The following is a 27,324-nucleotide window of genomic DNA, read 5'->3' as shown; positions in this document are numbered from 1 at the left end:
CAGATTCATATGAGCAGAGCTTCCTGTCTGAGGCCAATCATAGGTCTGTGGTGAGGATTTAAAAGTCTAGCAAACAGGTGAGCAGCCCGTGTTCTTGGGAGCAACCAGCAAAGGTGTGTGCTTGCCCTTGGCCTGGCCACCTCTCTGAGAAGGGCGGGATTCCAGCCCCTCGAATGCAGCCCCTGGGGAAGCAAAGTACCAATCAGTAACTGCAAAACTGGCCACCACCTCAGCGTTCACACTCACAGTACTCAACATGTGAAAACCCAGGGGAGGAGGAGAGGGAGAAACTGATATACAAGTTGAGTCCAAGTGTGGTAAAAGGGCTTTATTTCTGGAGCACAGTAACCGCCACGCAAGTAGGAACATTCCATTTACCAGTGCCATCTATGTTTTGTGTCACAAAGACATACTAAGACTTTGGAAAAATTCCAAAGGGGATTACACTTGAAATGTGCTGTTTTGTCACCTTTCCTGAGCAGGGCACTTATCTTCATCCCATTGAACCAAACATAATAGCTTTACAGCTTACTAAAACTCAAACTTGTCCTCAAAGGAAGCAGTTTAAACATTTCCAACTGTAAATAAGCGATCCAGTGATTCTCCATCAGGACAGAAAGCCAGAGAAACCAAAGGTTGCTCAGCCAGCACGCTCATCACGTCAAGAGGACACAGGCGTGAGGCAAACCCACCTGCCCTGGGATGAGCGAGCCTCTTCAGAGCAGAGACCCCCAAATGGGAAGGCAGCCTTGTGGGCACAGCATTCTCCTTAGGAAAAGGAAGTAAGGAATAGACCTGGCTCGGGCCAGGTAAGAACAGGGGTTAAAGAGAAGACACTGAGCATTTGCAATGCCGGCTACTGGGGAGGCTGAGGAAGGAAGACCACAAGTTTGAAGTCAGCCTTGACCACTTAGCAAAACCCTGTGTTGAAATACAAAAAGAAAAAAGGCAGGGGGTATAGCGTAGTGGCAGAGTGCCTACCTAGCATTCAGGAGGCCCTGGGCTCAATCCCCAGTACCACAAAGGCGCAGAATGGCAGCATATCACTGCGGTGTGCCCAGAGGACAGCATTTACCGTGAATAAAAGAGCTGGAAGGCGTCTCTCTGAGGCACCCCCTTGGCTGTGCCAGCCACACGTGCAGTTCAGCCCAGGAATGAACTGGAAGGAGTTTCTCCATGCTCTTGCCAGGCAGCAGGGACTTGAGGGCATTGAGGACCACATTCCACGGGCAGATGCCCACATGCTCCCTGAATAGCTGAGCTACCAATCCCCTAACAAACATGGGAGCCACCATCTCGAAGGCGGTCATGACGACCAGAACGGGTGGGTGCCGCCCGGGCATGCCAGGGCCGCTGACAGTGTGGCCTCCACGCTCCGGCAGCACTGTCTCATTTCTTGTCCAGTGCCAATGGGCTGTCCCCTTCTCCCGCGAACACAGCAGTAGCTGTCTGGGGGAAACAGAACAACTCCATAGTGGCAATAAATCCCCCACGAGGGCCCGGCTCTCTGCTGATGCACCTGAACGTTCCTGGGCAGAAACTTCTGACTCCTGGGCCCAGGTTTACTGTAAGGTATGGTTTAGAAGCGCTCGTGCCAGAAACTACTGTGCTGGGTGGGTGAAAAAAACAGACAGCCCAAACACTGAGCGAAGCAGTGTGTATGTGTGGTGTGCGGCGTGACGTGTGGTGTGCACTGTGATGTGTGGTGTGCAGTGTATGTGTGGTGTGCAGTGTGTATGTGTGTGATATTTAAGTGGTGCCATGTTTGTGCACAGATGGGGGCAGAGGGCCCCTGAGCAGGCCCTGGGGGTCAAGTGGCCCCACCTTCTGGCAATCCCACACAGCCACACTGCAGTGCTGGGTCCCCTTGTGGATGAGGTTAGCAATGGGTAACCTGAAAACTTCCCATAGCAAACGTCCCCTGGCCACCAGAGTACGTATTTCAAACATTATTTGATGCAATGAAATTCATGATCATTCACTAACTTTTTTCAAACTTTCAACCATGAATCACATCAAGTTTACACGGCTTTCCAAGTTGCACAGGCACGCACATCTAGAAATGAGCTTATACTCAGCCTGATTACAGGGGGTATGTTCTGATATGTCCTATTCTGTTCATGTGTGGAGATGACCCACTGAATTGTTTTCCCTTTCTTGGTACTAGGAATTTAACCCAAGGCCTATCACTAAAATATACCCCCAGCCCTTTTCAAATGTCTTTATTTTGAGACAGGGTCTCACTAAGTTATTAAATCACCCAGGCTGGGGTCAAACTTGCAATCCTCTTGCCTCCGTCTCCCGGAGTGCTGGGATTACAAGTGTGCCGCCAACACTGAATTGATTTTGTGACCCACTTGCAGCTGGACACAAACAGATGTTTTAGACCAAGGCTCCCCGCACGGTGCAGACCCTCAGTGAGGGTCACCAAGTGCCACCATGGGGGCACCTGCTGTCAAAGAGGAGAAAGCAGATCTTCTGACCAATGTAAAGAAAAGAGGTCCTGTTGGAGTGGACTCAGGCCCAGGCTGGCAACCATCAATCGGTCCACTTCCTGAAGTTGTCAGGCAAAACTAAGCCACTCACTGGGACCAGCCCTGTCCCATGTCTGCCTGAGCCAGATGCGCCTGGCCCAGTGGGAAGGAACTGGGATCCAGGCCACCCCGGGGTCCGCCAGGTCTAGCGGAAAGACGCTGCTGGAGCATGCGCTTCTACTTTGCGCTCCATCTGGGGGGAGCGCAGACCATAAGGTCCCCCAAGGGCGCTGTCGCCCCATACTGGCTCTGCCCAGACCGAGCGACCCAGAAAGCTGTCCGAGCTGGGCGGTGGGGCCCAAGGGTCTTCAGGCGGGCTGCGTGGGAGAAGCAGGACCCTGGAGCCGGGTGTGCCCCACTGCTGGGCCTGTGCACACAGCTGGGACGGGAGGTTGCCAGGGGCGCTCGGGCTCCGCTGGGGTGGGAGGCTGCTCAGGCCTGGCCCCAGCTCTCCGGGGCACTGCTGCCCGGCGCTGCCCATGCCACCGCCTGTGGGTACCCAGTTGTCGCTGACGGCCAACCGCGAGAAGCCCCCTCGCAGGGCGGCCAGGGCCGCGGGGGCAAGGCTGTGCGTGCCGGGCTCCTGAGGAGCCGGCGGGGCCCGCGTCTTGGCGCGCAGCTCGTCTGCCACCGCCAGCTGCACGCGGTGCAGCCTCTCCGGGTGGTAGAACTTGCACTTGATGCCGTAGGTGCATTTCTTGCCTGGAAGGGGCAGAGCAGAGAGGGCACAGAGTGAGACCTGAGGCAGGGACAGGCCTGCAGTTGCAGCAGTGCCTGGCCTTGGCTTCTCCTCCCGAAGTCCCCAAAAAAGGCCTGGGGTCCGGGCCTGGCAAAGGCAGGAAGCACCCTCTGCTGCTTACAGGATGAGCAACGGTGCTCTAAGCGCAGTGACTCCCAAGCAGGTTAGTGAAAGCTGCCGAGAAGGTCAGCTGGGGTAAAATCCCTGCTCTCAATGGATTCTTTTGCTGGGTAGACTTAGGGGCGACAGTGGGGCAAGATGGGACACAGTGAAAGGGCTGAGAACCTCCCAGGGGTACATGGCCATCCTTGTCCCACGTGTGACTCCAGCATCCGGCCCCAAAGCTCCATGCAAGTGTCTAAGACGTCAGTTCAGCCTCACAGCAGCCCTGCCCAGAAACCGCAGTCCAGAGAGGTTAAGCTACCTCTGAAGGGGCATCCAGCCGGTCAAGGGCAGAACTGGGGAGGAGACCCAGGCTCCTGACTGCCAGACCAGCACTTTTGACTTTGCCCCTCTGCTGCTCCTGCCAGTCCCTGAACAGGAATCAGAAGGCCCTGGGCACTACCCACCATAGGGGCAGTGCTGCCAGGATGGCTCTGGGAGCCTCGGCTTCCTGCTCAGGAAGTTGCTCAAGGTGGGTCCATGGCGGCCCAGGGGATCGTCAGGAGGCATGAACCTAGGGAAGAAGCACAGAGGGGTGACCGCTAGACCAAAGGGGACTCGCCACTGGCTTCTGTATGGGAGCTGGGGTGCAGGCCCAGGCCGCCCAGCAAGCACCAAATGGCGCCATGCACCCAGGGCAGTTGTCAGAACATCTTTAACAGCTCACCCCCTTCACCCTGAGCCTGAGAACACAGCACAGCCCCAGCCGTCCCCGGACCTCCACCCCACGTGGTGCAAGCCAGCGGCACAGAATCACCCAGCAACTGCCTATGGAGGCAGCCTCAGGGGTCACACTCACTTGTTTAATCATAATCTGAAGCCCTTCAGAAATTTGCATTTTAACAATTTCCCAGGTGATTTTTATCCAGGAAAACTGCAGCATAATTGCTGCACCTCCATGCTCCAGGTTCCCATTGTCCTCACAGGGGGCAACCGCCATGGGGTTAACAGAAGGCGGCCAGCAGGTCTGGGGGCTCTGTGAGCTCCTGGAGATGTAGGCCCCTTTCTCCTGCTTGCCTTGCCCCATGCCAGACTCAGCTCAGGATGTGCAGGCGAAGGGTCAGCGCTGACAGTCGCAAGCACCAGCCGGTGCCTCGGAGAAGCAGCCGGAACACAGAGCCAAAGCACCACCGAGGCCCCTCCTCGGCCAACCCAGGGTTTCTGGGCGCCATCCGGCTTCCCTAGCTCTCTCCGCACATGTGGTTCTCTGACAGCAGCCTGTGCCTCCTCCTCCCTGGCACAGAGCCCTGACAAGGAAAGGGAACGCACACGCGGGGTGCTCAGGGATCCAAGGGAAAAATAAAGCGCCTCAGCAGGAAAACTCCCATTTCGTGAGGTCTTCCTTTCTAAAAGAATGCTTTTATTCCCAGGAGACCTTTCCAGGCTATACAGAGGTCCTAAATGGGAGCTTCTAAATGGGGGAAGAGCTAATGGATTTTAATGGATTAGAATCTAATGGAATCTCAGGGGAGGAGGGGTTGTTTTATGGGTTGCTGTCCCCTCCCTCCCAAGAGTCACAGAGTCACAACAAAGTCCCGCCCTGCAGAGAGCTGGGCGGTCCTGGCCCAGGGCAGTCTCCACGGCTCAGCGCCAAGCTCGACAGCCAGCTTCTCAGAGTTGGGCCCTGACCCAAAATCTGGGGACCCGCCCACTACAGTTATTGAAAGTTCCCAAAGGCTTCACCTCCCGTTCTCTCGGGAGCAGGAACTGTGCCAAGAAGGCCCTGTGGACATGCCCTCACTCACGCTCAGGAAGGCAGACACGGCCTGACCGCCGTTAGCAAAGACCAGTGTGTCCAACAGACTTGGCCCGGGCCCCTGGCTGTCGCCAGGCCAGAGGCAACCATGACCCATCAGCCCCCAGGGAGGATTTCTGGAACCCACAGTCACAAGCTTGCCAGATGTCTAGGCCAAAGCTAGACAGGGAGAGCAGCTGGCCCTGTGCATCTGGAAAGGACCATCGGGTCGTTGCTGGTGTGCATCTGCCCTGGGGCTCAGGAGGCCATCTCTACCCCCTCAGCAACAGTGGAAGGGGCAACAATGTACCCCGGGGGTGCCATGCCCCCATCTGGCCTTGGAAGAACAGTTATTAGTTTGGGGCACAATTCTCTAGTCCCATAGTGATTTCACAGATACTATTACTTTCAGCCGTGGGTGACTGGTGGCCATGACCCACTGACCGCTCCGAACCCCAGCTTTCCCACAGCACAGCCAGGCCTCCCTGGCTCCAGGGTCGAGAGCCGCCCCGTTGTGAGCAGGTGGCCTCTTCTCCCCTCTCCTCCCTTCACCGCCCCCACAGCTGTTCATTCACTCAGCCGTGCACTCATTCACTCATGCATTCCTGTGACGCTGGTTCTTCCGTGCCGGGCACGCTGGGACCTGGCAGATACAGTCGCTGCCCTTCTGGACTTGGGGCGCTTCTGGAAAAACATACCCCAAAAAACTAGTTGAAGAGCCCAGAATCGGAGCTGAACCATCACTGCCTGGGACAAAAACTGAAGTGGGAATGGTGTCCCTGCTTGCTGTGCCACCCCAGTCTGTTCCCCAGGCCCACGCCCACAGTCCGGGCTCCCCATGAATGCCCAGGCACGTTTGCAGCGGACAAGCCATCACTTCCTCCCCTCCTTAGCTCCGGGTCAGGGCCCTCACCCAGTGCCTGCTGACAGATTTATGCCTTGTGACCCTGGCATCCTTCCCTTCCCCAGCCACAGCCACTTGGTGCAGAGCTGACCCGATTCAGGGTCCTCGAAGCCAAGCAGACTGACAGGTTCTCATGACTGGTTCAACCAAGAGGCGTGTGGACAGCCATTTTCAGGCAGATTTAAGGTCTTTACTGCCTAAAGAAAAGACTGTCTACCCTACTCCCATGTGTAATTCAGAACTTTTTTAAAAACCTGAAATAGGCCTGGGGAAGTAGCTCAGTGGTGCAGCGCCTGCCTGGTGAGCTCAATGCTCTGAGTTTGATTCCTGGTACCAAAAAAAAAACCAGACCAAAAGAAACCCTAACATAAGTGAAAGGAAATACAACGGAAGTCCAGATTTTTTTCTGGATGACTATTTCAGAGGTCTTATTTGGAGGATTAAATTCTATTTCTTTTTTTTTTTTTTTTTTTTCCGTCTTTTTGAGGCAGGGTATAAGTATGCAGTTCAGGCTGGCTTTGAGCTCACTTGTAGCCCAGGCTGGCCTCGAACTCAACAATCTTCCTGCCTCAGCCTCCCAAGTGCTGGGAATTCAGGCATGCACCACCATGCCCAGTGAGGATTAAATTCTAAAATAAAACAAGTTAAAAAAAAAAAGAAAAGAAAAGAAGTTTCTAGTGCACCAAGCACACACCCTGGCCTACCTGCTGGGCAATTTGCCATGGGAACTGCAAGGTCAGGGACCAAACTGCCCTGTGCGTGAAAGGACCCACCAGGAAGTTGTCACAAAAGAGAAGAAACCCAGAGCAACAGAAGCCTCTTATGGCCCGGGGAGGCTGAGTGAGTGACAGGCCAGCTCCATCTATAAAGCTGGGTGTGCCCGTGACCCCAACCTAGTTCTGCCTAGTCATAGGAACAGCTTTCTGCTGTCACCCCAGCCCTTGGTGCCAGGCCCTCTGCCCCATACCTATCATTGACAAAGGAGAACATGAGCAACCTCTGCTCAATGAACCACTTCCACTCAGGGTTCTCGCTCTGCAGATCTCGGTAGTTGTCATTGGAGACGATGACACCATCCTTCTCATAGGCCACCTTCACAATGTAGCGGTCGTCATAGCAGACCACCCGCTTGCCGTTCACCTTGCGGGACGGGGTGTACACGAGCACCGCCTGCCGCTCCAGCTCCTCCAGCACGTGCTGCTCTGGGGTCACAAGCGGAGACCACAGTCAGGGCCATGCTGCCACTCTCCTCCCGCCCTGCCCCAGTGGTCAGATGGAAGCAGGGGAGGGAGCGGACACCAGGTTCTCCTCCCACTCCTGATGCTCACTTTTCCCTCTAAACTTCACTGGAATTTCCAGCAGCCCCAGGCCAAGATGGCTTTTGGTTTCTGCTACCTGGGTTAAGACAGAGTCTAGAATATGGTACTCAACCCGTGAGAGCCTCCTTAGAAGATTTCAGCCACAGCTCTCGTCCTTTTGAGGTTTACATGCCACACTGGTCCTACAGTGGTAGACACCGGGACCTCCTGAGGTGGACATCCTGTATTAACTGGAACCCTGGTGATGCCTTGGCGATGATCAGCAGCCTGGCATCCATCCGGAAAGCTCCTGGGGGGCCTTCACTGAGAAGGATCCCACAAGAGTCTGCTTGGCCACCTGTGAGCTGAAGCATCCTGCAACGGACACCTCTGAGTGACTTAAGAATGTAAGAGGAAGCGTCTGGAACTCGGAATACGTAGGCTGGGCTCAGAGACCAGCGCCAGCTCCTTACCCCCCTCTCACATTAGGTGCTACAGTCATAAAATGAGGTGATGACACCTCCTTTGCCTGTCTTGTGTGCTTGAGAGCAGACTGAGCAAGCTCAGGTGGGTGAGAGGTCCGGCAGACACTGGGAAGGAGGTGGTGCAAACACTGCAGTGTCTCTCCTAGCAGGCGCTGCTGTCTGCGCCCTGGCAAGGGCCACTGTTTGATCTTAGATTTGCCTTTTGGGACTTGCAGGGAAAATCTCTTTTCCACGTAATAGTTACTTAGAACTTGCAAACGTATATTCTTCATAAATTATTTCTTCCCTTAAGTTTAAGTCCCTTCCAGTATGACATGATTTGCAGACTTTAAGAAGATACGGAAAGTATTTGTGGTACAAAGTGCAATCAAAATGCCATAAACTTTGAGAAGCACAAGGCGGGCTGTGCCTGGGAAGTGCCTGCTGCCCCTCCCTGTTCACAGTCCTCTCCATTCCCCTTAAGGAAATTCATATTTTATAGCACAGTGTTTTATAAACCATAATTCCCTGTTTTAATTTAGAAATACATACGTGTGAGGACCATTTTCAACATGGCTACACATGGAACTCTGCACAAACGGAATTGGATTCTGCCCGCACTTAAACAACTGCTTTTTCCATTGACCATGGGTGGTGGAGTTTGGCTGTTTCGTGTTCACTGCAGTCAGCTTGTGAGTAAGCCCCTGGCACAGAAGTCCAAGGAACTCTCTAGAATGTTCCTTAGAAATTCTCTAATAATTTTCTTTTGTCAATCTGCTGAATATAAAGTGCCCTTTTATGGTGGTTTTATTTTGCATTTGTCTAGTTACTAATGAGACTGAGCATCTCTGCTACGTTTATTGGTCATTTATGTTTTCTCTTCTATGAAAGACTCATTCTTGCTTTAGTTCATTTTTCTATTGGCTCACTGTGCTTGTCTCGTTAATTTGAAGATGTTCTCCATAAATCTAAATATTAATCCTTCATCGATAATATGTGATGTGCAGCCTCCCCCAGCTTGAGACATGCCTTTTCTTTTTCTTTGTTCTTTCTTTATTTTTTTCTTTTGTGAGATTTTTATTCATCTTTCCCCATAGTATTGCCCTTATGCTAGCTTGATTCAAAATTCTTTTTGTACCCCCAAATAATTTTCCTACTCTTTAGCTATATTATATTTACACATGGAATGAATGGTTGAAAGACACTATTCTCCATGTTCATGCCATAAAGAATTATTGGGAGTAACCAGTTCATAATGGACAACTGAACAGAAGGAAGTATCCTCCTTTCTTCCCATAAATTCCACTGAAATTACAGCTAAGAGGTATCAATAGGGGCTCCATCATTAAAAATGGGTTTGGGAACAACAGCAGATGCAGGATTTTGATAAAATCTAGGACGGAAGGCAGAGAGGACCATACTGACTGCAGAGCAGGGAGGGCAGCTCAGCCCTGAGTGTGCACAGAAGGCTGAAGCAGAGCCAGGGGCCCTTTTCCCTGTGCAGCCACGGAGCAGTCCAGGCCATGGGAGGGTGAACGCTGGCCAGGGCAGGCTGGGTCCTGGGAGGGCTACTCATGGCGGGTGCCCAAGGGTGGGCACCTGCACTCACTTCCTACCCCAAAACTGTAAATAAAGGAAGGAGGAAGGTCCCATCGTGTTGCTCCCCTAGAATAAAGTTCCCATCATTGTGGCACTGGACACTTGGTGGGCAGAGGTGCCCGCTGCTTGCCTGCCCCGTTCAGGTGTATGGAAGGAGGTCGGCACCAAGGGTCAGACCTACCTTTTAGGGGAAGGTCCCTATGCTGGGAGGAAAGCCCAGGGGTTGCACAGGGGTAGATTATCACCAGACTTCCAGGGGAAAGAGGGAGAGGGAGCGGGAGACAGAGACGGAGAGAAAAAAGCATTTGTGGAAATTAAGAGAACTTCTTAAAAAGTCTATATTACTACAGAAATATTCAGGAAGATACGGCAGCCCTAAGACAAGAATAACATTTTTATTTTAAAAATAAAGAAAAGGTAAAGGAGACAAAAGAAGAAACTGGTAACCACTGATAGAATTAAAAACAAACCCCAAACAAGGACAAAAACTTTTGGAAAAAAGACAAGAAGGAAACGCCAAGGAAATTTCCCAGAGCGACCAAGAGGCTGGCCTCCGGGTGTTGGCTTGGCTGAAAGCGTGCCAACAAAGGCCTGACTACCTGACTTCCTGTTATCCCAGAGCTGAACCAAGCCAAACAAAACCCTGTTGGTTTAAACCACTCTGTTCAATTATTTATTGCTTAAAATATTCTTAGCTAATATAAGAATTAAAGAATTTCCTGGGTCTCAATTACCAATTGTTTTAAAGGAAGAGATGGGACTAGCTATTCAGTAAATAATAAACAGTACCTAGCAGAGTGAGGTTCTCTTTCTGATCCTATGTACTTGTAGGGTGGAATGCAGTGCCAGCCTCTCTTCAGTGTTAAAAGCGGTAAGACACCATCATTTTGGGAACTTAAGCATTCATACTAAAAGACTGAGTAATTTCTTTGTTCATTTATTCAACTATTTTTTTTAGTATCTACTATATGTCAAGTATTTGACTAGGGCTGAACAGTCATGGCCAGTGATTTCATGCAGTTTTTAACAGACACCAACAAACTAGACACTAGAAGGATAACCAACCACAACTGGGGGAGCATTACCAAGGAAGAGTACACAGCATCCCTCAAGCGTACACCAGCCCAGCTTACCTCTGATCGGGGTATCAGATCGGGATGGCTCTTTCCTCCAGGATGGGACAAAAACTTTAATGTAGGTGTGTCCTCTGTCCTTGAACCAGTCCACAGCCAGCTGGATTCCCCGGCAAGAGAAGACTTCTTTATTTCCATGGCTATGATAGGAAGACAAAGACATTTGAGCAGACACAGGAAGGGTTTCTAAGCGTGATTTCTCCTGGGACTATCCTGGATCACAGTCTCTTTACCGAGGAGGAACCAGGCAGATCTGCATTTTAAAGATTCAGTGGTGCCTTCTTCATACAAACTATAGCCCATGACTAGAACAGGAAGCTGGTGATAAGGACATAGCACTCTGGCTCCATGGGGAGAATATTTCAAGGGATAGGAGGACAGGGGAGACTGAGGGAGGGACAGGTTCTTAAGAGCGGAAGCCCCTACAAAGCCTGGCAGGGGGCAGTCAGCCTGAGTCTGGAAGGGAACCACACTTCAGTTTTCCTTACCATGCTTTCCTACATGTGTGACCTGTCCTGTTAGTTTCTCAGGGGGCTTAGGACAGACATGGGTCTATGAAGCACTATCATTGGTAAAGGAAGTGGAGCTCTGCAGAGGTACCAGAGAGCTTGCAGAATTCCTTCAGCTTCAATAATGAGTGAGAGCGCAGGCTTTGCAGCCTGGTATGGAGCGTCTCCTGGTAAAGGGAATACAGTGCTTTGGCCATCAAGGCTGCACTAGGAGATTTGTATAAACAGTAAGGAGAAAACACTGGTCATGGCTTGTATCTAGCTGTCCCACCAAAGCTTCCTGCACTCAGAGGTGGGGCTTTTTGGAGCTGGCTGGATCTAAACTAAGTGATACTTGGGTTAAGGATATGTGGTTCTAATTTGTCCACTGATGGGTCTAACATAGTTCTGGGTGTAGATAACTGGAAGGCCCACCCTGGGTGTGGACAGTACCACCCAAAAGGCATTGAGCCTGGATGAGATAAAAGGGAAAGGGAACCTTGCTGCTTGCTGCCTCGATGCCTCCCACTTGGCCTGCCATGGACTGTTTCTCCTCTGCGATGCCCCTCTGCCATATCACTCTGCCTTGGAGCCAGCTGCCTATGGACTAAAACCTCTACAAACTATGAGCTGAAATAAACCTTTCCTCTTTTAACCTTTACTGTTGGGTTTTTTGTCTTAGCAATGAGAAAAGTAACTAAGACAGCACTCAAGAAGATGGGAGGTGAAACACTAGTCCCTTCTGTCCCAGGGGAAGCTGGAAGAGGAAAGGAGATGCGGATGAGCAAGGAGGTCACTGCCCCTCACTCCCACTGAGCCCAGAGAGGAGGGGGATGTAGAAATATCCGTGGGAACAGGAGGCTGAAGTCTGGTTTCCCAGCTCAGCCTCACAGGCTGCACATGCTCAGAGAAATCCTAGTTCTGCAAGGCTGCCTTAGAGGAAATGGTCAATAGGTGAGCCTGAAGCAACACCCAGGCTCTTTGCAGGTCCGGTCTGACCCCTACGGTGGACCAGTGCCTGCCAAGAGAGAGCACTGTAAGCCACCAAAATGCCAAAGGGGATCAATGACACTCCTGTGTTCATCTGGCTGCTCAGACGTGAATGAGGGCCAGGAACCCTATCCAAGCCAACCCCAAGTCTCAGAGACCCCAGAGGCCACTTGAAAGAGGACTAGGGGTAGAGAAGGGAAACCTGAGCCTGAGGTACCCAGAAGAAAAGACACAGAGATGCCACCACGGTGGCACCAGCAAATGCCTACCTGGAAACGGGGCGGGGTGGCGGGGGGGTTACCTGTATCATGGAGAATAAGGTAAGCATTTTCTGTGCAGCTCAAAACAACACTGTGAACATCTCATTTAGTCACTACAAGTCCTTGAGGAAGTGACCTTCACCCTCATTTTACCCTTGAGGAACTGACATAAAGCAATGTGCCTGGCTCTGATCTAGTGCCCCTGCCCTCTGAGCCTGATCATTGGCGACAAACTATTCCTCCCTTGGCACCAAGACCCCTGGGCCCCAGGGGCAGCTCCAAGGAGCAGGAGCCACCCAAGGTTAAATGCTCCGCAGGAAGGAGCCTTCCTGGGCTACTGCCCAGCACTGGGAGCTGGTTTATGGGCAACAGGCTGATGGGACAAGGAAATGAGAGCCCAGAGGTTTTGAATAACGTGAGGGCGGAAAGGAGAAGTGGGTTGGTGCCTGAAGCAAGTTATGCCAATGTGATAGCTGTGCCTGGGGCAGCCATCCCTGGGGCGCTGTCATTTATAGGAACCAAACCATCCTGTAGACCGTGGGATCCTTGACTGGTACCCGGGAAGTTGCTGCAAAAAACAACCCCTCACAAAACAACCCCTTGGGAGCAAGGCTGGGTGTAGAGTGGGAGAGACGAGGAACAATGACTTCATCGTTGCCTGAGAGATAAACGGACACCTTTGTTTCCGCTGTTTTTTATTTGGCATGAAACTGCCAGCACTCTGAACCTTCTCCCAGGAAATCTCTTCCAGAGCAAGTCAGGGTGAGAGGAGGTGGGCAGGGGCTGCCTTGGGTGCCCTCAACTTATAAAGGAGAAATGGGTGCAGACTTCATTAGGATTCCAAGGCTAAAGTTGATCAGAACAGATTCAGGGGCTCAGAAGCCAGTCTGACCCCCAGCCCAAAAGCGAACACCTGCATCTTTCCCACGACTTACAGCCCGCAGAAAGGTACATGATGAACGCAGGTGCTATTCCCACCCAGACTCTTTTTACCAACCAGTTCCTTCCTCTAGAAGAAGCAGAATCTGCCAGGTTTCCTGAGAGATTTAAAGTGTAGACAGCAACACAAACAAAAAGTCCAACATACCCCAAAGGAGGACACGTTGAAATGAAACGCTGCTCGGAAGCAGTAAGAGGAAGTGAAATTCTCAGGTGACTTCCCTCCAATGGGAGGCTTGAAGCCCACCATTGCTAGATTTGCCTACAGAATGCAAAGTGGCTGGGTGCTGTGAGCTCTCGGGCTTTGCAAAAAAAAATGCTGCACCGTGGCTCCTGGGAAGCCACTTTCTTCCCAAACACCATGATGCAGCTGCTAACAGGTCACCCTGAGAGTTTCCTGCTCTCTAAAAAGTTGCTGGACATTTTGCTTTTAAAGTCAGGTGTCTAGCAACTCAGGTATTCATTCAGCTGAATGACCCAAGCACTTTCTCTCTCCCTCTGCCTCTCCCTCTCTCTCTGTCTCTCTCTCTCATTCACTCACACACACACACACACACCTTGAAGATACAGGGATTGTACCTGAAAACATGGCTCTGGGCTGCTGGTCCCTCAGATCCACCACGGAAGGCACATGTGGCACCTGAGGCCCAGCACTGGCAGCAGCAGGCAGGAGTGGGTCCTGGGCACCAGCCCTGCAGCCCTGGTAAGGGAGCAGCGGCCTTGCACGTCCTATCTGCCCCTGGCAGGTCCAGGGTCATCCTGCTTGGGTTGGGCTCTGGTCAGCACTGGTAGGCTCTGGCACTGGAACAAAGGCCAGGGACTCCTACCACCAGGCCTTCTCCAAGGCCAGATCCGGGAAGAGCCACAGGTATGGAAACTGCTAGAGGTAACGGGCAACTTTGGAAGGAGCAGTGGATCCAGAGCTAACTCACTGCTCTGTGATGGCAGGCAAGTTGCTTACTCCCTCTCTCTCTCTAAACCTTTGAAGAAAAAGAGAACTTCCTTTAAAGGAAGATATGCTTGTGTCTTTCTAACACACGTGAAATAATTATCTTTACCCTCAGCATGTCAGAGATGAAAAAGCCATTTGTGATTGTTTAGTCCAACCTCTTAACTGTGTAAACAGGACTCGAAAAAGTCAAGGACTCGCCAAGGCCACACAGCTGGTCAACTAAAAACCCAGAGCTGCACAGCTTCATATACTTGGCTATTTAATGTCAAACGAATGAAAGGGAAATACAATTTAAAATTCAGTTCCTTCATCATCCTAGCCGCCTCTCCAGTGCTGGGTAGCCACGTGCAGCAAGTGGCTGCCCTAGCAGATAGCTCCAACTAAAACTTTCCTGCAGAGCAGAGAGTTGCTTCCGGCAGCCCTGGGTTAAAGTCCAAACTCAGACCTTCAGGCACTGAACTGTCTCCAGTTCTGGACTCTGACCTAAGCCTGGCTCCTCAGATCCTGAACTGATGCGTGCTCACCCACTTTGCAACATAGAATTCTTATTAAAGTTGACTCATTGCAGCCAGGCATGGTGGTACACACCTATAATTCTAGCATTCTGAGAGGCTGAGGCAGGAGGATCACAAGTCTGAGTGCAAGCTGAGCAATGTGGCAAAACCAGGTCTCAAACTAAAATTAAATTAAGGTTTTTAAAAAGGGCTAGGCACGCTCACTTCAGCAGCACATAGGCTGAAAATGGGTGGGGGCTATAACTCAGTGCAAAGGCCTTGGGTTCAACCCCCGGAACAAGAAAAAGAGAAGTTGACTCACTGCTGATGCATGGGGAAAAAAGCATTAGTCCTGCTTATAGGAGCCCGGTGGACTTTTTGCATTGCTACAGTGAGGAGACAGAAGGGTCTTTAAGTCCACTGTATGGAATTGCTACACTCTTAGGTCTGTCCTACTTAAATGCCTCAAGGGTAGAATGTTTTGTAGAGCCCAAATCCCTGAACAAATACATCCCATGGTTTATCAAAAGCCCTTGGCAGCAACCTGGTCTATGAACCTACAGAAACGCAGTCAGCACAGGCCTTCGCTCAGCCACAACCAACACACTTGAGCCAAAAGTCCTGCAACCTTCGGGAGAGAAGCCCCAGATCATCTTGCACGGGCAACATTAGTGGGAGCACACACAGAGGTCAGGGCTGACCCAACCAGTGTCGACCTTGGCCCATCAAGTCCCTTCCTGAACGAGAGAAGACCAAGCACAAGGACTGATGACCACTCGAATGCTCCCGTGCTCACTCACCACAAACGCCCCCTGAGCTCACTCACCAGGGACACGCAGCTTAGTGCCTCCTAAAAAGCAGAGAAAAAGAAATCCCTGGCTATAAAGCACAACATCACTGGTAGTTTCTCATTCTGCATGAGCAGTCCCTAACATTTGGGGGATCACAGGCCTTTTAAATATCTACTGAAAGCTGTGGACCTTCTCAGAGAAACACAGATATGTGTACACAAGTGCTTCGTGGCGTGTATTTTTTCAAGCCCCACTTGAAAGAAAAGGCCACAAGTCAGCAATGCAGAAAAATAAAACAGACTCTGCACCCCCCTCAAGCTTCCAGAAAGACACCCAGCTCAGCCGGTGCCTTGAGTTTAGCCCTGGAGCCCTGTATCAGACTTGCAGCCTCCAGACCTGGAAGAGAACAAATGCAGGCTGTTTGAAGCCAGCAAACAGCAGGAGGAAACTAGAGCAGATGCTAGTCTATAAGGACCCACAAAACACAACTCCCCTAAGTCATGATGGAAAAAAACCTGTACTAAAAAGGCAGGCTACTGTTCTCTGTGAGCACAGGCGCAGGCCGCTGCAGGCTCCAGGGGACAGAGTCACGGCCAGCGGCAGACACTCCGGCGGGTGCTCTTGTCAACAGAAGCTGCACTTCTCATCTGCTGAGGGAAGAAAGGGCACGTGTCCCACTCAGCCTCAATCTCCTCCTTGCCCTCTGAAGGGCAGCCTCACCTTCAAAACCAGAAGATGTGGATGTCTCCATACTACAAACCTCAGTGAGGAGAGCTTCCAGAAACCCTGTTTCTCAGGTTATTGGAACAATGGGGTCAGCAGATAATGACACGCCAGTTTGGGTTTCAACCAGCCATCACTTATAAAGGGGCAGCCTCTGCCGAGATCTCAATCACAGGATCTGGCAGAGCCCAGGGGAATGGCTTCTGCTGAAACTCCGATTGGAGGACACGGTAGATGCCACTGTAGAAGGGACAGGGAAGGGGATGGAACCTCAGACTCTCTCTCTCCCAGAACTTGCCTCTGCTGGGAACAATTAAGTCCCATGGTCAGGTGGTTGTATAATTTGTCCCTTTTTCCTAACTATTGGGACGCAGGGGGAAGGTGTGCATGTTTGCATGTGTGTGGACACATGTGGAAGTATGTTCATGTACATACATAGAGAACACACAGAGAAAATGCATTCTGGTTACTTGAGGTGTTTCGTGGGCAGCAAGTGTGTGCAAACACTGAGGCTCTGACTGGCTCCTCACAGTGAGTCTGAAGAAGGGTTTCCACCCTCCCTCACACAGGTTGAGCACGAGATTAAACCAATGGCAGCTGTGAGAGGTGGACGGTGGAGGTGGTGGGACCAGATGGAGTCAGCCAGGACACTTCTTGGTCATGTGCCAAAAAAGGATGTAGTTTGAATTGGAATTCCAGGCAGCAACTGAGACTCCCATCAAAAGAAAATCTTGCACTGCCACCCTATAACAATTCCTAAAAATATTATCTGGTCCCCAAAGAAAAAATGCTAATGTTTTCCTATAACCCTCAGAAGTAACCTTTTACATGTGTCCATGCTACTGTTTTGTTTTAGAAACTGGAAATTTTTTAAAGCTGGGAATGTTTTCACTTACATGGCTATCATTTTACATGCAAGGCCCTCTTTCTATTGATGCCTAGAGAGAGAAAGAGGAGCCTCGTCCAGATCAGTCAGAGACCAGGCTCCCTCCTGCTCTTTCCAGGACCCTTAGAGCCTACTGCATTCCTACAAGTCCCAACAATGTGCCAGATCTGGGAGCAGGATTCCACAGGCTTCCCTACAAGGAACATGCATGAGAATATGAGAGCGATCCCAGGGGCCAGCTCCTCAGTCCCAGGGAAAGAGAGGCTCACCAACTGCGTGTGTGCGTGTGTGTGTGTGTGTGTGTGTGTGTTACTGGGGATTGAATTCAGAGCCTTTGCACTGAGCTACATCCCCAGCCCTTTCATTTTTTTATTTTTGAGACAGGATTTGGCTAAGTTGCCTAGACTGAGCTCAGATTGCAATCCTCCTGCCTCAGCCTCCCAGAGTCCTGGGACTCTAGGCTTCATCATGTGTTGACAGAACAAGACGGGAGACCTGCCTGGTAAAAAATGGCACACTGCTCTCAGGACAAAACATGCAGGTGTGGGAGGACAGCACCGAGGATGGCCCAGTTGTGTGGAACCTTTTTCCAAACTGCTATTTGTCCTCCAAAGGCAAATTCAGAGTGAGCCCAAATCCCCAGGGGGAAACTTGAGGATGCCTTGTTGACATGGTGGGAACCACTGAAAGTGCTTGTCTGAATTCTTCCCCATAACTCGGCTTTTAAAAGGGAAGCACACATTTGCAGCTGTGCATGAACAGTTTCCTATGGCTCTGTGTTTGCCTGGCTGCAACTGAGCCAAGGGGCAGAATAACCCCCGTGTTTGAGCAATGATCTCTTCACCCAGGGCGGGGCGTGGGAGGCTACAGAGACTATCACAGTGGGGTTCAGCCAAGCCAGGCCCAACAGCCATTCAGGGCATGATGCTCACATCCCCAGAATGCAAAGGTGTCAAGACACAGTCTGCAGCTCAGGGGAGGAGAGGGGACCACAAACACTTCTCTCCAACCCAACAAGGGAACTGAGACCTCCCCTCCCCAGCAAACCCCCAGCAGCAGGCTCCCAGGGCAGCTCTGTTCTTTCTCCCACAAGATTCTCACATCCCTGAGGGAGACGAAGAAAGAAGAGGAACCGAGCACTCTTGTTTTCCAGGAGTCATGCAGCTGGTGAGGGACAGGGTCCAGAGAAGCGGCCACATCTGTCCACACCTGACCCAGGGTTCTTCCCCAGTACCCATGCCTTCCCCAGAGGAAGGAAGCTTTTGTGTGATTCCCTTAGGTGAGAATAATAATAGCACCCTCTTGTTGCACATGGCCAGAGGGGCTTGTTCCCAGCCTGTGGTGCAGCCCTGACTCTCATACTACTTTCTCAGGAGGGCTGATCCCCAACAGTGCAGATGCAGAAATGGAGATTCAGAGATGTTGAGTGCCTTACTTAAGGTCACATCGCTACTAAGAGGTAGAACAGGGATTCTAAGCCTGATCCACTGGCCCCAAAGTTCTTCAGAATAACCATAGAAAGCAGGAATGATTCACAGGCCTCCTGAGAGTCAGTCTTCCACTACCCAGCCCAAGCTACTCAATGAAGGAAAGCAGGAAAAATACCTCATTGCCACGTTGCTGCCATCAATCACTATGGGACGCAGAGAACTGGCCAGGTCACAGGAGTCCTCTTCCCGGGCTGGCCCTGGGCCCCGCCAGACAGAGTCTCGGGCCCCACAGGTGCCCCTGGGAACAAGCAGGGGCCCAGTGCTGCTGTCTGGGACCTCCTGAGCTGCAGGGCGGCTGCCTGTCCGGATCAGCTCCTGCAGCACGTCATTGACCAGGGCACTGTCACCCAGCTTGTCCAGCACCCTGACCACATCCTCCTGGCTGTAGCCCAGCTTCTGGAAGAACTCCATCTTGTTCGAGCGCTCCATACTGTACCAGCCAGCACTTTGTGTAGGTCCTGCCCCCAGCTTCGTCCTGGCAGAGTCCCACAGGCATGAGCTGAAGGAAAAACAATGTCCATCAGGTGCTTTCTATGCAGTGTGGCAACAAGGCTGCCAGGTAACTGAGGGCAAGCTGTGTACACACTCCCTTGCTCCGGCCTTATCAGTCAGGAAATCACCTTAAGCCTGGTCCCCTTGGGGATTTTCAGTTGCTCAGTGTGGTTGGGGAGCCGCAGATGCAATCACACTGCTGCGCTTGTGCATTCTCAAAGGCCTTTACCCCAACGCGCCTGTGCAGGGTTCACCAACCACACCCCAGGGTGGCAGGTGCTGAGCAGGGCACCCGGCACTCAGAGCAGGCCAAGGAAATATGCCTGAGGCTCTGTGCAGGGCTGGATGGTGGCCCACAGATTCCCACATTGAAGTTCTTAAAGCCAGGACCTCACAGCGTGAGTGTGCTTGGAGATAGGACCTTTGAAACAAAGTCATCAGCATTGGCCCTTGTCCAGTGACTCACCAGTCCGCACAGGAAGATGAAATGTGGACACAGAGAAGGATAAATATTTGAAGTCAGAAGGAGACCAGATCAGACCCTTCCTCTCCAGCATTACTGCCTGGGCTACACCTGTGGGGTGATGAGGTGGCGGGAGGGGACTGATTCTTTTGTTTTGGAAAATAGTTATTTCTCACTATGGTATTTTCAGAAGGAGATGATGACTAAACCAACATGAGCACTTGGGACAAGCTGATCTCTCTTCCACCTGCAAAGATCTACATCCTTCCAAAGAAATTTCAAATATAGCCCTAATCATGAAAATATATTTACTGTGAAAAAGTCAAACAACACAAGAGTATAAAGAGTACTACAGACCCTGACTCCCCAGGGCCTCCCTTGCTAAGTCTGCTCATGTTTGCATGTCTTCAGCATTTTCTCTACACATTTAACTTGAAAATTAATAGATACAAACAAAGACTGTTTTAGGGTTGTTTGGTCTGACTTTTACATAAATGATGCCACACTGGACATATTGTTTGGCAACTTCCCTTTCTTATTACAAATGCATTTTGGAAATTTTTTTCCAGGACAATTTACTTGTCCTGCTGCCTATAGTATCCCTAGAATCTGAATCAGCCCTGGCACAGCTGAATTTCAATGTATAGTTGTTGAGGGATGGATGGATGGATGGATGGATGGATGGATGGATGGATGGATGTTGCCTTCCATGGCTTAGTCATATGTCAAAGGATGGAAATTTAGGTTGTCTTCCATTTTTCTCTGTTAGAAATCCTGCTCCCTGAAGATTTTTGCACATTCTCTTTATGTTGTCCTTTTCTCAGCATTGCTGGTCCCTCACCTGTTATCCTATTCTTCCATCTGAATCCTTTGCTGCATCCATGACTGTGCCGGCTCCCACTTGGCCTTCGAATTCTCTCACTGGCCTCTCCCTGTAGTACAGGGGCTGGGGCAGAGCTAGCGAGGTCAGGGTCTGGCACGCAGAGGGCCCTTCACAACCAAGCCCTGGATAGACAGCCTCTGCTGCAGTCCTCACTCGCTCATCTCCCGCTCCATCTCTGCCCAGGATGGTGCCACCCCCGCTGAAGCACTGAAACTACCCCCAGGGTCACCTTCTAACTGCCAAGTGCAAAAGTATCTTCACGACCCTTGCCTCACCCAACCCGTCTGCTCCTTTTGACTCTGTGAACCACACTGACTCATTATTTTCAATTTTAAAGTCAGGGACTTTCTCTTCTTGAAACTGTATGCCCCTTCAGACTACCTAGCTTGGCCTGATTCTCCCCCAACCTCTTTCCAGCTCTTTCCTCTGCTCCTCCTTCAGTGCAGAGCCCCTGCCCAGGCCATCCTGCAGCCCCTACACGACCTCCTACGGAGCACACACACAGCTGTAAACCACACCACACAACGCCACGCACATGCACACTACGTAAACGGAGTGCTGCGGGAGCTCAGAAGGCTGGCATTCAACAGAGACTGCCAAGTGTCTAATTCAGTGGTTCTCACAGGGTAGTCTAGAGAACCCTGGAGGCCCCAAGACTTTTTCAGGGAATCCATGAGGTAAAAAATATAATAACTCATAATTTCATAACGATAATTTCAATAACAATTTCATAGTAATACGGAGAGATAATTTGCTTATTTTACCCTCTGCCTCTCATGAGTATCCCATGAAACATTCCAGAGGCTATCTGTCCTATGGTATTGCTATGGTTTAAATGCAAAAGCAGATATGAGAATCCAGCTGTCTTTTATGAAACTAGACATAAAGAGACGTGAAAAAAATCATACCATTTTTCTTACCTTTTTCGTGTTGTTTTGGAAGATAGAGTTCTCATAAAGGTTTAATTGGCTTATTGCTGTCTAAAAATACATGGATTCATTTTCTATTTCTTAGTTTTAGTTTCTAACAAAGTATATTTCTTTTTTTTTTTTTTTCTTTTTTTCAAAGTATATTTCAATAGGTAGATATAACCCTCAGCAACAAAAGCTCTTGGATGTCCTTCAAAATATTCAGGGGTACAAAAGAGTTCTGAAACCAAAAAGTTTCTTCTTAAATCAAGAGCCACTCCAACAGATATTTCCACGGAGATGGGTCCACGTAGCTGGCCTTTAGATGTGTGGCCATTCTCCTGGGCCCGGGTCCAAAAAGCCCGGTGTCTTTCCTCTCCTCAGCCTGTCCCTCCCAACCCCCATCTCCCTTGACTTACCTGCTCCTCAAGCCTCACTCCAGCCTGCTTCCTCCCTTAGCCAAAGCACACAGCCTCCACGGGGCCTCCTTCCTCAAGCGCATCTGCCTGAACCTGACTTGCAGTCAGCGTCCTGTTTCTAACACAAGCTGATACAAATATGAAGCAGGATTGAGAAATACAGTGAATGTTTCATTTTTGTTTGTTTTTGTTACAGAGAAAGATATCTTGCCATTGATCTCTCTTAAAATATGACCACCCGCTTCAAGCACAGGATTCCATTGTGTTTGGCACTTTCTGAAGCATTTCTGGAAGTCTTCTTTCCTGGGTGTCTTTATCTGCATTGACCTGGGTCCTTGATGTCCTGAATCAATTTAAAATGTTTATTTTCATGGTCATCTTCACTTTGGGGAGGAGCCAGAAGTTGCCAGGTGTCAGACGTGGTGAATGAGGTGGATGAAGACACACTGTGATGCTTTTATGAGCCTGGCTTTCTGCTGGCCGGCACTCGGGTGCAGCACTCACCATAGTTCTGATCACACCTCAGAAATACACTCATGAAAGAGAATCTCCTTAGAACGTGGCAAAAATGATGAGACAAATGTGTTCAAAGCCGGGGGGAATATGGCAGTTAGTAGACAAGGCAGCCAGACTGCGGGCATGCGTTCTGGTAAAATCCAAGTCAAAGACAGCCCAACAGGACAGAAACAGGGGAGGTGGGCTGGAGACTTCATAAGTAGAACAAGGGAGGACTATTTTGAGGGGACTAATGCCAGTGTGTCTTTTACTGTAATAAACTTTCAAAATTTAAACATTCATCATTATTATTACGATCATACCTCAGATCAACCCGTTTAGAGGTACATTCTGCCAACCCTGTGGACTGCAAAAAGACACCAAATTCTGATCAGCTGTGCCGTGATATAACTGACCCTGCCCACCTCACCCACCATCCTCCCGCAGCCCAGCCAGTCCTTCTCCAAATCCACAGAGAAACTCTCCCTGCTCCCTAAGAATTCCAGAATATTCTCATGCACATGCTTTTTCTCTTTACGCAGAATGCTCCTTTTGGCTTGGCAAACCGCAAGATTCAACTCACGTGTCACTCAAAGACTTCCATTCCTCCAAAAGATCTTCCACGTTCCTCACCCTATAGAGAGAAAGGGACCAAACTTGCATACGAGAGTGCAAGCCTCACCTTCAGGCCTGACCTACTTCCATCTCTTGGTCAGGTGCCTCTGGTCTAGTCTCTCCTTCTCTCTGTACCTAGTGACACTCTTTCTCTCTCAGGATGTCCTTTGGGCTGGGTTCCAACTTCAGACGAACTCCACAGAGGAAGATGATACTCATCCAGCCTGACAGATCAGCCCTAAGAAGTCACTCACTGATCCTAAAGGCTTTTACTCAGGTCCCTTCCCAAGCCTGGAGCAGCTGTCCTCTCACCAGGCTAAGCCCACTGTCAGGTCCTCCAAAAAGCCTTCCCAAGCCCTGTGGTCCCATCCACATCCATCTCCACCACCCCCTGCTCATGCCTGTGTGGCACTTATTTTGCTTTGGAAGAAACAGAGAGAAGGGAAGAGCAGAAGGATCAACACAGTACAGAAACTGAGAAGTTTATATTCATGTGGCTCTTCATTGTTTCAGAGACTCTTACTTAAATTTCCTACTATTCCCGGCAGGATGATGGAGCAAACAAGGCTTCTCCTTTCACGAGTGAGGAAACTGAGGCTCAGAGTGGTGCAGAGTAAAGGTTATATAGCTAGTAAATAGTAGAGACTGACAATCAGTAGGTCCTGAAAATAATTCTGCCACTCTGAGTTGCACCCAGGCCCAGTATAGTACCTTGTTATTACAGAAATGGAAAAAGCAAATTACAACTAGGTCAGGTGATTTTTCTTTAGTCACAAAGGAACAGGTAGAAGAAGAACTTGTGTTTATTTTGTAACTCTGCATTTGGGTGTGACAGAAACAGGAACATTTCCACAATGAGAATATTTGAATTTTTGACCTGGGTGGAGAGGCAGAGTGGCCACGTGAGGCCCTTGCTCATGGCTGCAGCTTTCCTCGGAGCCCACCGGTTAGACCCGGGGCTCCCTTTCTGAAGAACTTTCAAAAGTTTTATGAGGAACAAAATGGCTGTTTTTACATAAAATTAAAAGAAAGAATGCACGTTCTTTAGAGGCTTTTTTTCTCTTCGAAGCTTTAAAACAAAACTTCATTTCCTTAAAAAAAAAAAAAAAAAACTTTTTTTTTTTCCTAAGGGAGAGCTGGCAGTAGGGGTCTGTGCTCAGGAGCCAACCTGGGTCTCTAGGTGACAAGCCTCCCCAGGGATGTGATGGTCCTTGGGCTCCACCACCCCAGCTGCTTTGCCTTTCTATTTTTAAGACCTGAAAGTCTGAACAACCTCATCTCAGTTTTCTTCCTCAATCTTGACTGGAAGTCACAAAGTACACAGAAGATTAGTAACAACATCTTCACAGTTGCCTCATGAGCTCTTGCAATAGTCAGCATTCCAACATTTTCTTCCCTAGTTGTTTGTAGACAAGGCAACCATACTGCAGGCATGTGTTCTGGTAGAATCCAAAGTCAAAGACAGCTCAAAGGCACAGAAATAGGGAAGAGGGGCTGAGGAGCTCCATGGGCAGAACAAGGGAAATCAGGTCAGATCTGGTTCTTCTCGAGCAAGCAACCAGACTGAAGACCCCCAGGTCAAAGGTCTGTAACCTCGGACCAAAAGACCCCCTGAGGAAATCAAAGAAAAACTGAAAGAGAAGAAAAGGAGATGGATAAGACACGGAGAACCAGTGGACCCCTGTGTGCAGTGTTTTGTGATTACAAGCTGCTTCCTCCTGTATTGTGTGTGGAAGTTCCAATGAGGGGTGCAAAACACCACCTCATTCCTCGTGTTGCAGTTTCTCTGAGGAAACTGAGGAAAAGAGAGGATTTAGTGACTTACCCAATATCCCACAGCAAGTAAGCAGGAGACACCAGACTGCAAAGGGCCACAGTTCCCATCACCCCTGACAGAAGGTGACATGGCCTGCTGCCATGAGCTCACAGCTCAGGGCCCAAATGAGCACATTCAGCATCTTGTCCTTGTCCCCCAAGACCCTTCCATGTGGCCTCTGCCAGTTCTGTAGAAATCCACAACACAAAGGCTGCCACAACTCAGCCCCTGGGATGAGGAGGGGGGCCTGCCCCCGTTTCTCAACAGGGTGTAAGCAGAAGTTTTGTGGTTCAGCTCAGATCTCCAGGCCCTTGACAAAGTTGTCAGTTAGATTTTGAGGAAGTCAAAGAGAGGCAAAAAGAGAATTTTTTTTTTTTAATTTTAAATTGTGATTAAATATAAAAGTTATCATTTTCACCATTTTTAAGTACACATTTCCATAGCATTAAGTCCCTTTACATGTTGGACAACTATCACCATCATCCATCTCTGGAACACTTTTCATCTTGCAAAACTAAAACTCTACAAATTAAACACCGCTATCCTATTTCCCCTGCCCTCCAGCCCCTGGCAGCCACCATTCATTCCACTGTCCGTGAATTTGAGCCCTCCAGATACCACGTGTCCTTTTGTCATGGTTTATTTCACTTAGCACAATATCTTCAAGGTTCATCCATGTTACTGCATGTGTCAGAATTTCCTTCCTTTTTGAGACTGAATAACATTGAGCGTATATAGCACACATTATGTTTAGACATTCACCCATTCATCCATCAGTGGACACCTTGGTTGCTTCCACTTTTAGCAACTGCTATAATGCTGCTGTGAGCATCAATCTGCCAGCCTGGCCATTTCTTTTCTCCTTAAACTTGTCCCAGGATCTTCTGTACAGCTATATGCTACCTGTACCTTCTGTACAGCTTTACGTTGTACAGGTATTTGCAGCCCCGATCCACATTCCAGAACAACACTCCTATATTCTATGTCCCAATCTACTCATGTATCAGATGCTGGCACTCTCAGAGAGGCATCCTCTGGCCCGGGAGAAAAATCAGTAATCTTGTGGAGGCAAAGCTGAGGTTTCTAATGACTGCAGGGAATTAGCCAAAATTATCTTCAGCACAATCAGATTTAAGAGTTCAATTTGTTCATCAGCCTGCTTGAAGCTCACAAGGCCCTCCTCTAGAAGCAAAGTGTTGGAGGCCATGGCCCAGAGTCCCTGATCCGCATTCACCCAGGAAACTAGCTACCAACAAACCACTATCTGGAGGCTTCACGAGCACCAAGACAGGGTAAATTGAGTTGTATTCCTTTGTCTTTAAAATGCCTGCAAACACCACAGCCAGAGGTTTTGCTTAAACTGAAGAGCTTAATCTTTCCCCTATAAAATCCTTGCTACAACTGAACAAGGATTGCCCCTCAAGGAATTTAAGAAGCTTACAACTATTTTACAATTTGAGCGCTTAGAATAATTTCAGGTGAGAAGTCAGATTGCTCAGAACAGTACTCACCCAAAGACTGCTCACCAGCTGGCCCTTCTCCCACCCCACCCCAAGGGTGAGTCTCTGCTCCCAGCCTCTTGACTGATGTCTGCACACGGTCTGCCACGCTGACCGACGGCCTGGGCACACGCACTCACCAGCAGGGTATGTCCTTCTGGTTCTCCCAGTGGATGTTGGCCCAGCTGCCCCACAGCCTCCACGTTGATGCAAGGGGTCCGGTCCTCCAGGGGTCCCTGGATCAGGAGAGGGCGGCCAGTCTGGGCCACATCACTGCTGGAAGCCACTTCATACCAACGTTCCACTTCCTGTGTGAAGAGTCACATTCAGCTGCAAAGGTGGTTAGGCTGTGAGTTGTTTTTTTTTTTTTTTAAAGGGGAAAGGAAGAAAGCAATCAAACAAGAGAGGCGAGCTTAGTGTTTTCGCCTCAGCATGAATCACTGAATCAAAGTTCAACAGCCACATGCAAAACGAACTCTCCGGAAGGTGGCAGACACTAGGAAAGGTGGAAGCCACTAGGAAATCCAGGAGCATCCAAGAGGAAAAAGGCAAGAATAATCCAAGGGTGAGAACTGCAGCTCCAGGTCTCCACTCTTGCTTGTGCTGGGGAAGAGCGTTTGATCCTAGATGATCCTCAGGGAGGGAGAACTCGAAACTAAACATGATGACAGCTTGCCGGGGGAACAGTGTTGGGGCAAGGGAGAGAACAGAGATGGCTACGGGGTACACAATGGACGGGGATGTGGAGGAAGAGGCTGCTCCTTTTCTCACAAAGAGGGGAGGCCCAAATACACCATGAAGTCCCTTGAAGCAGGAGCTAGGACATAGGGACAACATGACCCTGTGGCTCTCCTCACTGCTGCCCGCATGGAGTGGACAGTGTTCCCCGCCCCCTGGGTCAGGTGAACTCTGACACCAGGCCCAGCCGACCACAGCACTCTGCAGGAAGGTGCAGGCGACACAGGCGGAGCTCAGCGTTTATTTCCTGAATTTGGGGGTGTCCATCAGTGGTCAGAATAAGAGGGAAAGGTACCACCAAACCACACAGTGGCCTCCCAACAGACACCTCTCCCAGCAGTTTGCCCAAGGCACGGCCACCCAGGGGCCACACTGGATTTACAACCTGGGAGTTGGTGCAAGGAAAGAAGGATGG

The 27,324-nt window shown here is 50.1% G+C and overlaps 1 protein-coding gene across 6 annotated transcripts; it reads right to left on the bottom strand.

Annotated features, from left to right (window-relative positions):
- Positions 1 to 313: 313 nt before the first annotated feature.
- On the bottom strand, positions 314 to 26,723 carry Zc3h12d (zinc finger CCCH-type containing 12D). 6 transcript variants are annotated; one of them, XM_005390612.2, is made up of 6 exons: positions 26,312 to 26,723; positions 18,697 to 19,080; positions 10,569 to 10,708; positions 7,042 to 7,276; positions 3,843 to 3,949; positions 314 to 3,236 (listed from the first exon to the last, which is right to left on the bottom strand). In XM_005390612.2, exons 2-6 carry the CDS (start codon positions 19,008 to 19,010, stop codon positions 2,680 to 2,682), a joined length of 1,353 nt encoding a protein of 450 aa, XP_005390669.1. In that variant the 5' UTR covers positions 19,011 to 19,080; positions 26,312 to 26,723; the 3' UTR covers positions 314 to 2,679. The 6 variants fall into 6 exon arrangements, with proteins under 6 accessions (XP_005390669.1, XP_005390668.1, XP_005390666.1 ...); XM_005390611.2 differs by lacking the exon at positions 26,312 to 26,723 and adding an exon at positions 26,184 to 26,305; XM_005390609.2 differs by lacking the exon at positions 26,312 to 26,723 and adding an exon at positions 19,540 to 22,818.
- Positions 26,724 to 27,324: the final 601 nt, after the last annotated feature.

This window comes from Chinchilla lanigera, unplaced genomic scaffold (genome assembly GCF_000276665.1).
Source record: "Chinchilla lanigera isolate Chin_1 unplaced genomic scaffold, ChiLan1.0 scaffold00038, whole genome shotgun sequence".
In the NCBI taxonomy this organism is placed as follows: domain Eukaryota; kingdom Metazoa; phylum Chordata; class Mammalia; order Rodentia; family Chinchillidae; genus Chinchilla; species Chinchilla lanigera.
This window is presented reverse-complemented; position numbering and strand designations above follow the sequence as displayed.